The following is a 15,660-nucleotide window of genomic DNA, read 5'->3' on the forward strand; positions in this document are numbered from 1 at the left end:
ATCGGAACAAAGCAGCACCTTATCAGTGCTGAAACCACTATACATCATGGCCTCGCTACCCCTCAAAGCTTGGCAGACCCTTAGCGGATCATTTACCTGAAGGTGTCTTAGCTATAAAAAGATTACATTTAAAGTAAGAATAAACTTCACAGGGGATTCCGCATCAGATATGGCTGCATTGCTGTATCCTTGGATTATGAAAATGTAGACAGACACAGCATTAACAGGAAGTCAAAGCCCTTTTAAGTCCATTTCTATTTTCTTCACCAAAATGCCATCAACACCTGCTTGAAAAATGGGCTACAGATGGCAAAAAAAAAACACATGAAAAGATGTTCAACATCACTCATTATTAGAGAAATGCAAATCAAAACCACTATGAGATACCACCTTACACCAGCCAGAATGGCCATCATCAAAAAGTCTACAAACAGTAAGTGCTGGAGAGGGTGTAGAGAAAAAGGAACCCTAGTACACTGTTGGTGGGATTATAAATTGGTGCAACCACTGTGAAAAGCAGTATGGAGATTCCTCAGAAAACTAAAAATATAACTGCCATTTGATCCAGCAATCCCACTCCTGGTCATCTATCCAGAGAAAACCATGACTCTCAAAGACACATGTACTCCAGTGGTCATTGCAGCACTATTTACAATACCCAAGACATGGAAACAACCTAAATGCCCATTGACAGAGGAGTGGATCAAGAAGATGTGGTACATATACACAATGGAACATTACTCAGCCATTAAAAGTAAATAGATAATGGCATTTGTCCATGGATGGACCTAGAAATTATCATGCTAAGTGAGTCAGTCAGATAATGAGACTCCAACATCAAATGCTATCATTTACATGGGGAATCTGGAAAAAGGACACAATGAACTTCTTTGCAGTACAGATACTGACTCACAGACTTTGAAAAACTTATGGTTTCCAAATGAGATAGGTTAGGGGGTGGGTCATGCACTAAGGGTTGGGATGGAAATGCTATTAAATTTGGTTGTAACTTACAAGCTTTTGCACAGCAAAGGAAACCAAAAAGAAAACAAAAAGACAGCTTACAGAATGGGAGAAAATAGTTATAAATGATGCGACTGACAAGGGCTTAATCTCTAGAATATACAAGCAATTTATGTAACTCAAAAGCAAAAAAGCCAACAACCCAATTGAAAAATGGGCAAAAGACCTGAATAGACATTTCTCCAAGGAAGATATACAGATGGCCAACAAGCACATGAAAAAATGCTCAACATCCCTGATTATTAGAGAAATGCAAATTAAAACTACCATGAGATACCACCTCACACCAATCACAATGGCCATCATTAATAAGTCCACAAATACAAAGTGCTGGAGGGGGTGTGGAAAAAAGGGAACACTCCTGCACTGTTGGTGGGAATGTACAGCCACTATGGAGAACAGTGTGGAGGTACCTTAGAAATCTATACATAGAACTACCATATGATCCAGCAATCCCACTCCTGGGCATATATCCTAATAGAAATTTCCTTAAAAAAGACACACGAGACACATACAGGGAGTTCCTGTTGTGGGTGGTGCAGTGGTTAACAAATCTGACTAGGAATCATGAGGTTGCAGGTTCAGTCCTTGGCCTTGCTCAGTGGGTTAAGGATCTGACATTGCCATGAGCTATGGTGTAGGTTACAGACACGGCTCAGATCCTGCATTGCTGTGGCTCTGGCGTAGGCCAGCAGCTACAGCTCCGATTAGACCCCTAGCCTGGGAACCTCCATATGCCTCTGGAGCGGCCATAGAAAAGGCAAAAAGACAAAAATAAAATTAAATTAAAATTAAAATAAAAAAGACACATGCACCCGCATGTACACTGCAGCACTATTCACAATAGCCAAGACATGGAAACAACCCAAATGTCCATTGACAGATGATTGGATTAGGAAGTTGTGGTATATATACACCATGGAATACTACTCAGCTATATAAAAGGATGAAATAATGCCATTTGCAGCAACATGGATGGAACTAGAGACTCTCATACTGAGTGAAATAAGTCAGAAAGAGAAAGACAAATACCATAGGATATCACTCATATCTGGTATCTAATATACAGCACAAATGTACCTTTCTACAGAAAAGAAAATCATGGACTTGGAGAATAGACTTGTGGGTGCCCCGGGGGGGAGGGGGTGGGAGTGGCAGGGGTTGGGAGCTTGGGGTTAGTGGATGCAAACTATTGCTTTTCAAATGGACTAACAATGAGATCCTGCTGTGTAGCACTGAGAACCATGTCTAGACACTTACAACACAGCACGACAATGGGAGAAAAAATTATGTATACATGTATGTGTAACCGAGTCCCCATGCTGTACAGTTGAAAAAAAGAAAATGTAATAAAAAATTAAAATATTAAAAAAAATTGCTTGTGATGATCATTGTACAACTATAAATGTATCTGAGTAATAAAAAATGCTATAAAATTTTTAAAAAAGAAGAATGAGCTATATACAGTTGGTGGAGATCTGTCCAATCTAGACATTTACTGTGTCCAAGATGAGTGTAAAGATACCCAAGAATCTGACCCACATCTAGAGGACAGAGCTATACACAGTGAATGTAAAAACCAGTACAGGAAAAATTGACACAACACTGTAAATCCATTATACCTTAGTAAAAATAATGTAAAATTTAAAAAATTTTAAAAACATAAAAAAAACAACAAAATGAGAAAAAGAATGTATATATATATATGTATGTGAATGGATCACTATGCTATATAGCATAAATTGACACTGCACTCTAAATCAACTATACTTTAATAAAAATAAAATAAAATTTTAAAAAATTCATCTAACTTCTCAGTGTGACAGCTATAGAAACTGAGGCCAAAAGATTAAACCATTTGTCATGGTCTAAACACCCAGTTATTACCCAAGTCTGGAAGAAGAGCTGGTCTCCTGGCTTTTGGGTTGGTGGTTTTCTCACTGTTCAGAGCTACACAAATTCCATCTGTTGAAAACATTCTTACCTGAAAAGCTGTATTATTTAAATTAGTGCACATCTTTATTTTAACTCACTAATTCAGACTAATTAGTGTGGGAATATCAGTCTGGCTCATTAAAAAGTCAAAGTCATTTAAAAATAAATCTATGATTTTATTATCTTCAAGTACTCTCAGCAACTTCACCCAGGTAACAAGAGAATTTCTAATGAGCAATATTTTCTTACCTACTCAAAATGCATTAAAGTACATCATATACAGAAATTACCTCAAAAATAGATCACAGACCTAAATGTAAAGACTAAAATTAAAACACTGCTTAGAAAACAAGCTTTGTGACCTTGAGTTACAGGCAAATACTTCTAAGACATCAAAAGTACACTACACAAGGAGTTCCCATTGTGGCTCAGCGGGTTAAGAATCCGACACAGTGTCCATGAGGATACGGGTTTGATCCCTGGCCTAGCTCAGTGGGTTTAGAATCCAGCATTGCTACAAGCTGCAGTGTAGGTCACAGGTGTGGCTCAGATTTGGTGTTGCTATGGCTGTGGTGTAGGCTGGCAGCTGCAGCTCTGATTCAACCCCTATCCTGGGGACTTCCACATGCAGCAGGTGTGGCTGGGTTTTTTTTGTTTTTTTTTTTTTTGTTTTTTAAGAAAAAAAAAAGTTTGGTACTCAAAAAAACAGAGGTAAAAGTGACTTCATCAAAACAAGGAACTTCTGCTTTTCAAAGACACTGGTAAGAGAATGAACAAGCTGGGAGAACTTACCTGCCATTTCTTTATCTGACCAAAGAACTGTATCAAGAATATAAAAAGAACACTCAAAATTCAATATTAAGAAAACAACCCAACTCTTAAAAATGGGGGAATGATTTGAGTGATCTTCACCACAGATTTACAGAAAAGCCAATGAAAAGATATACAACATCACAGAAGAAATGCAAATTATCACTACTTGCCTACCGAAATGACTAAAAGTGAAAATACAGATCATATAGCAAGTGTTGACAAGAATGTGAAGGAACTAACACTCTCCCAGGAGTCTCCACTCTCTGCTGGTGAGGTTGGGAACTGATATAAGTACTCTGAAAAATAGTTTGACAGTTTCTTGAAAAGTCCATCACATGTCCACCATATGGACAGCAATTCTCTTTCCTAGGTATTTTTTCTCTTTCCTGTAGTCATATAAGCCCCTGTAAGAAATGTTCAGAACACCTCTACTTGGAATAGCCAAAAGTGGAAACACCCCAAAAGTCCATCAACACATGAATGGATAAACACTGTGGAACACATGACAGACTATACTATTCAGCAATTAAAAGAAATGATCTACTTATACGTGTGACACCATGGCTGAATCCTAAAGCAACTATGCAGAAAGAAACAAAAAAAGAATACATCCTGTATGATTTTACTTAAACACGATGCTAGAAAATGCAAACTCATCTATAATGACAAAAAGATCAGGAGTTGCCTGGTGATGCTGGAGGTAAGGGCATGAGGGATTGATTGCAAAAGGGCATGAGAAAACTTTCAGGGGTGATGAGTAACTCATATTTTGATCATAGAGATGGTTTTGCAGGTATATATATATATATGCATATATGTTAAAACTTATCAAAGTTTTTACAAGTGTAAAAATTTTTACAAGTGTAAATATGTGGTTTACTGTCTACCATTTTCATCTCAATAAAGCTGTCTTAGAAAACCAAAATTTTAAAAAGGCATGAAATTCCCAATGTAATGTAATACCCAACTCTTCATCTGAACTATTTTATTTAAACCTCACAAAAACACTTTGAGATAGAGGGTGTTCTTATACCCATTTCCAAGAAAAAGAGACTGAGGCTCAGAGAGGTGGAATAACTTTGTTATTCAACACCTCACATAGCTAGGACTCAACAGCCAAGGCACAAGGATTTTGATTTCACGGTAATGCTTCCAAAGCACTTGACAATTTTTTAAGATAACTTCAACAGCTCCCAGGCAAACATATTTACACTATTTATTTGCTTAGCAAATCTCCTTTCATAGACAGTGCATGGGTAAATGTCAACGCTCTAATTTCAGGATTATCACAAACTCTGAAATTAATAGGGTTCAATTTAAGTTTCCAGCGACTAAGAGAAATCCAGGTTCTGATGTGTTACACACCCAAGAGTCACTAAGATAGGCTCATCGGAAAACAAACTCAAGATCAGCCAACACAGGGTAGAAGAGATAGGCTAGTAATCTTTTTGCTCCCATATGGGGAGATCAAACTCCATATCTTTTCTTCCACAGAACACACACACACACACACAGAGCTGGCAATCAAAATGATTAACTAGCCATTCTGTGGATGTTTCAAATTTCTAGATGTACACTAACTAGGAAAATATTAGGTATTGATTGTCACTGTTCTGCTTTACATACAGTCATTATTTCCGATCAAGTATGATTGACCAGCAACAGCTCAAATACACAGAACAACCCTAGTTAGAAATCACTGGCCTCCACTGTCGACACTTCCTTGGAAGTCTATAAAATGACTGTGGGACATCTGGGGAGGGGGCGGCAGGCAGAGAAAATAGCAACATGTTCACTTCCCTGGCTCACATCCAACCAGCCTTTCAATGCTCCTTTTGCAAGAAATTACTTCCACCATTCCTTGCAAGTGATCTCCCAATAGCAAAATTTATAACTATTTTTGCTTTGGGGGAAGAAGACACACATCTTAACTTTGTGCCAAGTTCAAGCTGTTCAAGTGCCCCCCACTCCCTGTCGCCCCATTCCTGGATCACTGGTATTTACCTGCAGCCTTTTAGAAGGTAGGTATGCAAGGTCAGTGACAGACTAAAGAAAAATGATCCAATGGTGGATTTATTCATTTATTTCATGTTGCATCTATATTATTTTTCCCCCTGAAACAAAGTTCCCTAATGTTTCCCCTTGTGACTCCCCCACTACACTCCCCCTAACAGGGAAGAAACAGGAAAAGAAAGCCTAGTCCAAGATGCCACCACCTTCAGGCCCTCCTAGTCCTGTTTAAAGTGGTTACAGTTCTTACCTGATTTCCCAAAAACATACGCATTGATGGCACATAGCAGAGGGAGTAGAAAAGTTTTTAACTATTGCACAAACAGTCTTCTCAGAATGAATTAATCTGTTTTAATAGGCTTTTTTAACTTTTACAACTTTAATTATAGTTCATTTACAACATCATGCCAATTTCTGCCATACAGCAAAGTGACGCAGTCATCCATATACATACATTCCCTTTCTTATATCATTTTCTACTGTGTTCTATCCCAAGATACTGAATATAGTTCCCTGTGCTATACAGTAGGACCTTTCTGCTTATCCATTCAAAGACTGGTAGTTAGGAGTTAGTAGATGTTTTAATAGGTTTTTTAATCCCTTCAATAATATTACTTCAATTACATTACTTCCAAGGTGCTATCCTGAGACCACCACATGGGCAAAAATATTTTGAGTATCCAAGTCACACTGAGACAAACACAAAACCTCCTTTTTCTTCCAGCCCCATCTCTGCCCCTCTGGCTCCTTCTTACCAAAAGATTTTATTTTCTTTATATGGGACAGAAGATTCTGATGTCCTTGGATAACACTGACATGTAGATGAGATATTGGCCCCTGGCCTTTTAAACCCCAAATTGTAGGCTTTGTTTAGACAAGTTTAAGTGCATAGTTTGAAAGAAGAAAGAGGAACTTTCTTCTCAAGGGTAAGAAAATCTTTTTCCTAACTACCCAGAGAGCTCTTCAAAGGCCACATTGCCTTTTCTGCCTCAAAGACTCAACAAGAGACAGGGGGATGGGGGAAAAAAGCCTTCTCTGCCACATAGGATACTCAAAAACACATTTGAGGAACTGAAATTCTTTATTTCTCTGTCAATGCAGCAAACCATCCTTCCCATGAAAAAGAACATGAAGCACACTCATTTGTCAGGTATTTCGCAAGGCTGACTTTGACAGTAGCATTAGGACTTGAACTTGCAGCCAAGGAGATGAGAAGTCAACTAGCAACCCCTCACATAATATTTTCCTTTCCCTTCTCATGAAACACTGATATTAGGATGAGCCCATCAAAATGGCACTGGAGAAAAATGATGTAGGGTCCAAGAGAGGTCAATGGAATCCTTCATGCTCCAAGCTCTTAGCATCAGGAACAGTCACACCAGTGCAAAATGATTATTTTCACAGTCCTTCCAAAAAGGTAGAGATGGAGGTCACTGTTATAGGGAGAAAACAGACTTCTCCTGAGCCAAGTTGTATGTAGTGAGACTGAAATGGGGATTCCTTGCCACTGCGATCAAACTGTAGCTTGACAAGAGCTCGAATCAAACTTGCAATTTTTGTTTGTTTGGGTTTTTTTTTTTCCATTTTAGGACCACACATATGGAAGATCCCAGGCTAGGGGTAGAATTGGAGCCACAGCCACCAGCCTATGCCACAGTCACACCAGATCCAAGCCACATTTGCAACCTACACCACAGCTCATGGCAACACCATGTCCTTAACTCACTGAGCAAGGCCAGGAATTGACCCCATATTCTTAAGGTTATTAGTCAGGTTCCTAACCCACTGAACCAAAACAGGAATTTTTTTTTTTTTTTTTGGCAGTACCTGTGACAGGTGGAAGTTCCCAGGCCACAGTAGTGACAACAATGCTGGATCCTTAACCACCCGGGAACTCATGATTTTTTTTTTCTTCTGAATCAGTGGTTCTGATAATCACCAGGCAACTATTAAGTAAAACCATTGCCTGCACTCCACCTTGCAAGACTCAGATACAATACAGCTATGCTGGGGACCTCTTATGTTTCTTAGTATAAAAGCCCCCAGAGAGAGAATCAAGGAAGCATGGTCATAGAGATGCCCTCCTCACCATCACACACGGGTTTTCTGATCATTCCAGAACCTCTTCCATGTTTATAAATTACAGGGTATTCCCGTAGAGTGGCCTACGAGAATATACCCATACAGTTAAAGAAGTAAAAGAAGTGAACTTTCTTTTGTTTGGTTGGCGGGGAGCAGGAGGGTAGGGACAGTTATGGAAGAAACCATATGAAAACCATCGGATTTCACTCCAGTAGATAAATGCCCATTACAGATCAAAATAAGCTTCCAAAGAGTAACTCGAAGAATTAATGGCTGAAGTCATCACTCACACCAAGACATACATACACACACAATTTCCAATTATACTGCCACTTCTCTCTCCCTAAAGAAATGCTCTTGCAAAGAATGATCAATACTACGGGTGGTTCATCGGCAAACGAAATCACCCTCCCCACCCTGTATGAGGGTTATATACCCCACTTCCCTTTCACTTTCTGTAAATTTAGAAGCGGTCACTTAGGGGGAAAAAAAAAAAAAGAGCTGAAAGTAAAAAACGTAAAAAGAATTTAAATGGTGTTCCTGTAGTGGCTGAGGGGAAGAACCCAACTCATGGGGACTCGGGTTCAATCCCTGGCCTCACTCAGTAGGTTAGGGATCTGATGTTGCTGTGGCTGTAGTGTAGGCCTGCAGCTACAACTCTGATTCAACCCCTAGCCTGGGAACTTCCATGTGCTGCAGGTACAGCCCTAAAAAGACAAAAAGAAAAAAAAAGAAAAGAAATTAGTGAAATAAAGGAAGATAAAACACTGTGCCCTAGGATTGACACATGAAAATAACTCATAATTCTAATCTTTCAGAAATTAATGTTAAGACCCAATTTATTACCCTGTACTAAACAGACTACACTGGCCTCTGTCTGCATGTAGCTATTGAGCACTTGGGATGTGGCTTGGGCCACAGGTTGAAATGATCATATTTGGATACATTTGATTAAATAAAATATAATACTAAAATTAATCTCAAGTGGTTTCTTCACTTTTTGAATGTGGTTATAGAGCATTTAAAATTACACATATGGCTCTCTTATTTCTGTTAGACCACAGCTGCATTAGTCTATAGTCCTAAGTCTTGGAATTTAGCTCTTCTAAGCTTTGCCTGCCCCCTAGTGTCAAAACTCTGGCAATGCAGATAAATTATTTTTCAAAATCATCTCTATTATCTTTGAAAGAAATAGAAGTTTCTTATGGAAATTTAGGGCTCAGTAGTCATCCCAATCAAAATCATCCATACGGTTGCTGTAAAATTTCACCCATTAAAGGGGACAGAAACATGGGCCCAAACCTAAGTGCAGTTACTCTTCAAGCCAATTTAACTGACTTTAAAAGCAACACAAGGCACCCAAGCACACAAGTTCTACATTCATATTCTGCATTATCATTTATAACAAAAGAAAAAACATAAAATTTCACAAACTATATAAACATTACAGAACTTCGGTAAAATGGATTATGCTCTGAAGGGGAAGGAAGTTCTCAATAAAGATGAATAAGATTTATTGAAACAAATTATACAAACACAATTCTTAACACTTGCCAGACATTGACTGACTCTTCATTATGACTCAATGAGGATGGTTTTTTTCTTTTTTTTTTTTTTTTTTGCTTTTTAGGGCCACACCTGCAGCATATGGAAATTCCCAGGCTAGTGGTTGAATCAGAGCTACAGCTGCCAGCCACAGCTACAGCCACTCAGAATCTGAATCAAGTCTGTGACCTATACCTCAGCTCATGGCAATGCAGGATCCCTGACCCACTAAGCGAGGTCAGGGATCAAACCCACATCTTCATGGATACTAGTTGGGTTCATTTCCCCTGCACCACAATGGGAACTCCCAATGAAGATGACTTTTACTGTTTATTCTCCCCACTTTACAAAAGAAGAAACTGAGTCCCAAAGAGGTTTTGTATCCACCCCAAGTAAGTAAGGAGAATGGACACTAACCTCAACTTCTGCTGTTGACTGTGCAGTGAGGAGTAAATCCTTTGTCTCTGACCCAGGGATCTTATGTCATCTGCTAGCATCCAGGAAACTGACAGACAACCCAGTCGGTTTGCAAGTAAGGTGACACCTGAGACCCAACACGATTCTTGACACCAGCTCCCAATCCATGAGGTGTCCCCCCTCTACAGAAGATCTAGTTGAAGGCCACCAGGTAAAAGGCTCTCAGTACACCTGGATCACTCTGTCCCCAGCTTGGTGAAGTATTGTTTGTTAGAAACTTCTTTTTTCTTAAGGTTGAGCTGAAAACCCAGTCTTTATAAATTCTCATCATTATAGTCAGCCTTTCAAAAGAATGAAAAACAAGCTTTTTTTCCCTGTCCATGATAAAGCTTCAAATATTAAGCCACTGACCTTATCTCCCTACACATATTGGAGCTACAGAGTGTTCAGTCATTCCTTGAAAATTTCCACACTCCTCCTCATTCTGGATGCCTCTAAACATGAATATAACTACCATTTACTGAGTGTTTACTATGAAACATTCATAGTAAATTCTTTCAACTACTTTCTTATTTTTTCCTATTATTTGGTTATTTCCCAACGACCCCATAAGGTAGTATATCATCCTATTTTTACAAATAATGAAGCTGGTTCAGAGAGGTTACATGGCCTGGACAGGGTCATACAGCAGGGATATGGCAGAACCAGGGTTATGTTTGACCCCAGATTCCCTACCCTTTGCTGCCTCCTTCTCAGTTGTGCTCCATTTTCTCGGGGCCTTAACACTCAGAATATATTAAATAGGAGGCTTTACACTAGAATGGAGTATATTAAATGGTAGCTAGGCACAATGTCATTTGCTGGAATTAAAACACCCCAAACAAAAGTTCTCACGTGGGATGGAAATGCTATAAAATTAGGTTGTGATGATCATTGTACAACTATAAATGTAATAAAATTCATTAAAAATTTTTTAAAAAAATAAAAGTTCCCACTTGGTACATTGGCTTAAGGATCCCATGTTGCCACAGCTGTGACACAGGATGCAACTGCTGCTCAGGTTTGATCTATGAGGAATTTCCACATGCCATGAGCATGGTCAAAAATATATATATATATATATTGGAAAACACCTCAAACTAAATCATACTTAAAGCTCTCTGGGAAAATAGAACTATTAAAACGAACTTGTAAACCAACCCAAGTTCACAACCCTCTTCAGCTATATCGGAAAAGAAGCTATGATTCTGTCTTCAAAGGGGAAATTCACATTTTTGAAGTGACAAATATTCCCAGGGATAGGTCTCCAGGATGCAAGTTGTTTTGTGTCCCAAACTCATCATGTGAACATCTGATGACAATTTCACAAAGATCCCTAGATAGTTCATTTCAAATGACTCAGGTTTCTGAAATTGTCAGCATCCTTCCACTACGTTACATTTGCTGCCCTCTGGTGGAGAAATAACGCAGCATACGGGGGGGAAAAAAGGACAAAGAACAAATCTCTAGTTGAAGAAATAAAGGAGTTAATTCTGGCTTCCTTTGACATATAGATTTTTTTTTGTCTTTTTTGCCTTTTCTTTTGCCGCTCCCGCGGCATATGGAGGTTCCCAGGCTAGGGGTCGAATTGGAGCTGTAGCCACCGGCCTACGCCAGAGCCATAGCAACGCCGGATTGTAGCCGCGTCTGCGACCTACACCACAGCTCACAGCAACGCCAGATCCTTAACCCACTGAGCAAGGGCAGGGATTGAACCCGAAACCTCATGGTTCCTAGTCGGATTCGTTAACCACTGCGCCAGGACGGGAACTCCAACTCTGGCTTCCTTTGAAAAGAAACTGACCTACCAATTGGCCCCTGCACCTGGGGTTTGGGGCTACAGAGGCCCATGTGGTCTCCTCAATTACTGTCAGGTAGAATTTTTAAAACAACAAAGGTAGCCTTTTGTGTTTTCTAATTCCTTAAAAATACTACTGCTAGACTCTTGTGGAACATTACCAATGCCATTTGCCTTAAAGAAAGATTCCCACCACCCAACCTGTGAAACTGAGGTGCATTTTTATTTTGTGTTTTTTAACGTGGAAGTTAAAATGAAACTTCAAACCACACCTAGCACCCCATCTATTCTCCCCTAATTAGCAGTTGGGTCCCAGCTTCTCCTCTGTCTCTATCATAAAGGGATGAGTGAAGATGGGATCGTAAGAATATTTCCTTGTTTATACACAACCATCAATAAGCCACTCTTCTAATCTAAGCCATTAAAAGCATTAATAAGCTTCCAACTAGGGTTTCCTAGGGCCGTAGTTCCTTTAATTGGCCAGCACGAACCACAAGTCTCTTGGGACGGTGTCAGGAGTCCTTCTGGACAGTGCACACAGGCTTCTGCAGTTAACTCATTGCAGCTTGCTCCTGCTCTCAGGCTGTTTTGGATCCACCCAAAAACCTGACCAGAGTTTCTCAAGTCTGATGCTTGACTTTGTCACCAGCTGAGTGTTATTCTGGAAATAAAAGCCACAGGGCTACTGCAAGGCCCATAGAAAATTTGCAACACCTGCCCTGCCCCTTCTCCGTTGAACACACACACACCACACACCACACACACACACACACACACACACACACACACACACGCACGCACGCACACACACGCACACACACACCCCACCCCACCACCCCCACACACACACACACCATTGCTGGACTAGACAGCCTCCCTAGAACAAGAGTAGTGGGCAAAGAAAAAGCAGGAAGAAACAAGAAAATAATACACAAAGTACTCAGGTATCCTCAATTTACAAACAACATTTGAACATTGACAAGTAAAAAATCAAGAGAGGCCAAGAGAAAAATGGATAAAGGATAAGATAGTGCAGAGAAAAACAAATGCAAATAGTTCCCCCCCAGCACATTAGGAGAGTCTTTAGTCAAAAAGATATGCAAGTCAAAACAATTAGAAGGCAGTTTTCATTACCATAGCCACAAAACAGTAAAACCTGACAGCACCCAGAGTTGATGACAGACTGGGGAAACATTATTGTCGATGTAAGTAGAAGTAAGTTCAGAAGTTTTGGAGGGCACTTTGCACTATTAAAACTTTACTGCATTGCGTCAGACGCTGCAGGACACTCACCAAAACTCACGATCTCCTGGTATGTTTCCTAGAAGCCCCTACGGTAAGGCGTGGCCATGGGACTCAGCTCCAGCCAATGGCAGCATCTAGGCGTGACCATGGGACTCAGCTCCAGCCAATGGCAGCATCTAGCCCGGTTCATCAACGCCTCACAGGTGTACCCTCTAGCCCATTTTCCTTCCTGCTGGCGGGGATGGAGATGACTCCAAAACAATCTTGGAGACCACAGGTTGAATGTAGTAGAACCTTTTCTTTTTTTTTTTCCAGAAAAATGTTTTTAATTGTACATCAACTGTACTTCATTTTAAAAAAGGAAAAAATGTTTTCTGCATTTACAAAACATACTTTAAAGTAGAAAAGCCTTAAATAAATCAAAATAATAAATATTCAAATTTTCACGCATCTCTACTAGATGATAAAATTGATGGACAAGAAATGTTCCTTTTAATTCTCAAATTTCCCCTATTTGGCCATCTGCTTTGCCTACAAGGTCATTCCTGATATCAAATATATACTTGCCACCTTGGTACTACACTACAGCACAAAAGAACAAGTGTACACAGCATTCTCTCTCTCTCTCTCTTTTTTTTTTCTGTCTTTTGTCTTTTCAGGCCACACCCACAGCATATGGAGGTTTCCAGGCTAGAGGTCTAATTGGAGCTGTAGCCGCTGGCCTACACCATAGCCACAGCAAGGTGGGATCCGAGCCGAGTTTGCGAACTACATACACTACAGCTCACGGTAACACCGGATCCTTAACCCACTGAGTGAGGCCAGGGATCAAACCCGCAAGCTCATGGTGGTTCCAAAAAGACTACAGTAGAGGAGAATATCCAGTTTACATACTACCCACTCAAGGCTTCCATCCGACTTCTCACCTCCCCTGCCGCGGCTGAGTATTTGCTTGTACATAAGATATTGCATCTCTTGTGTACACAATTCAAATAATAATTTAGATTTACTTCTACAGTTCCACCTTTTACAAATTTAAAGGGTTATGGTACAAAATGAAGTTTGTCAGGAAGATTAAAAATGGAAGGTTCAGTCATGTCCCCCATTTCCTTCAAGTTTTAACCACTTTTTGTCATAATCCCTCAAATCTAGTTCCTGGAAATCTGGATGTGTGCTGGGGATAACCAGGACCACTGAAATGCTTTGTATTTTTACCAGCTGACTCTCTACCTGCACCCAAGAAAAGAGATGTATATTAAACAGATAAGACTAATGACTTCAAATGCTCAATCCTTGAGACTAACCTCATCAAAAGACACACAGAATAATAACCAACTAGCCCTGGGCATCTTCACAACAGCCAAATGGTGCTAATTTTATGCTGATCCATTACATTTTCAATCATTATTTCTGTCTTCTTGAAACTGTCACTTAAGGAAAATTGAGGCATGAGAGAGTTTAAAAACTTAAGCCTAAAATTTTGTCTTAATCTTAAATTAGCAGAATAACTAAGTGGAAAGCTTGACCTGCTGTGTACCTAAGGGTCAGGATACTGACCAAACGTCTCTACAATACTTTCTTGGCAAGAGACTTTATAATTCTGACTCACACATAGTCTAGGGTTCAAACATCGCTGTTTCACTAGAAAGTCAGAGCATGCCTGGCACTGCCACACCTCCAATTACTGAAGCAGAGACAGTAAATTAATTGTTTGGCAATGAGTCTGCTGACACATATGAATTATTCAGGAAAACACAATTCACTGGGGAGTTTCCAAGTCTATGTCACTTTCAACATAGATGTAACCAGGAAAGGAAAAAAGAAACACATACACACACTTAACTGAGTATTTTAATCTTTCTTTAGAAATAAGCAAAGTACAGCCATGGGTCTCATTAGAAATTATTGGAATGATTCTCTAAAATTTCAGACACATTGCATTTTAGTTTCTGTACAAAGATTACCACAGCTTTTTCCCCCTTTTCTTTCTTCTTTTTCAACCATTCACCACCTTTTCATAAAAGGATATAAAATTGTCTGAAAGTTCCCTTCACTATAGCTCTAGAAGTGTTCATTTAAGTTTATCAATAAAGATGTTTTTCCTCAAAGGAGGCTGGAGTATATAATTACAGAGTGCTGCTGGTTTTCCAGGACTCTTTGAGGAAAATCATTACCAAAAAAAAAATGCAAGTGTACTTAGGAAGGAAAAGAAAAAAAGGAAAACCTGGAGAACATCCTAAAAAGACATCTGGAGCAATACTCTTTAAGCATCAAATTGTTAAACTGCTTTATTCTGCTGTATTTCATGCTTCCTCTGGTTATTTACACACCACCAAAAGCTCTTGTCAGTTACCTTTGTCTAAAATATGGACTCTGACATTTGAAAGCGTTTTATTAATTGATCTCAGAGGCAAATAACAAGCTTAAAGGGCTTACCTGTGTGTCCCCGGAGGTGCTGGCTGGAGGCGGACATCAGCTTACAGCACACCATTAACACGTAGGCCAGAAAGAGCCAGTGTGACAGCAAAACTGACCTAGCCCAGACTCTCATCCTGCAGAGAAAGCAGGGCAAAAGTCAGTGAGGGCTGAGTGACATGACACGAGGCTCTTCAGCAAACACAACCCTGAGAAGGTGGGGAAAGCAGGAAGATGCTAGATGATGGACTTCTTTTTCCCCCAAGCAAACTGAAGGCCAATCAAACCTTATTTGCACTGTGCATTAACTCAATTTTCAATAAAAATCTTCTATAATT

The 15,660-nt window shown here is 39.7% G+C and overlaps 1 protein-coding gene across 1 annotated transcript in view; it reads right to left on the minus strand.

Annotated features, from left to right (window-relative positions):
• TAFA4 (TAFA chemokine like family member 4) overlaps window positions 1–15,660 on the minus strand; it is a 211,048-nt gene that overhangs the window by 140,365 nt on the left and 55,023 nt on the right. The window contains exon 3 of the mRNA XM_047752009.1: window positions 15,344–15,459. Coding sequence (XP_047607965.1) covers window positions 15,344–15,459 — 116 coding nt within the window. The remainder of the gene's footprint in view (window positions 1–15,343; window positions 15,460–15,660) is intronic.

This window comes from Phacochoerus africanus, chromosome 1 (genome assembly GCF_016906955.1).
Source record: "Phacochoerus africanus isolate WHEZ1 chromosome 1, ROS_Pafr_v1, whole genome shotgun sequence".
In the NCBI taxonomy this organism is placed as follows: domain Eukaryota; kingdom Metazoa; phylum Chordata; class Mammalia; order Artiodactyla; family Suidae; genus Phacochoerus; species Phacochoerus africanus.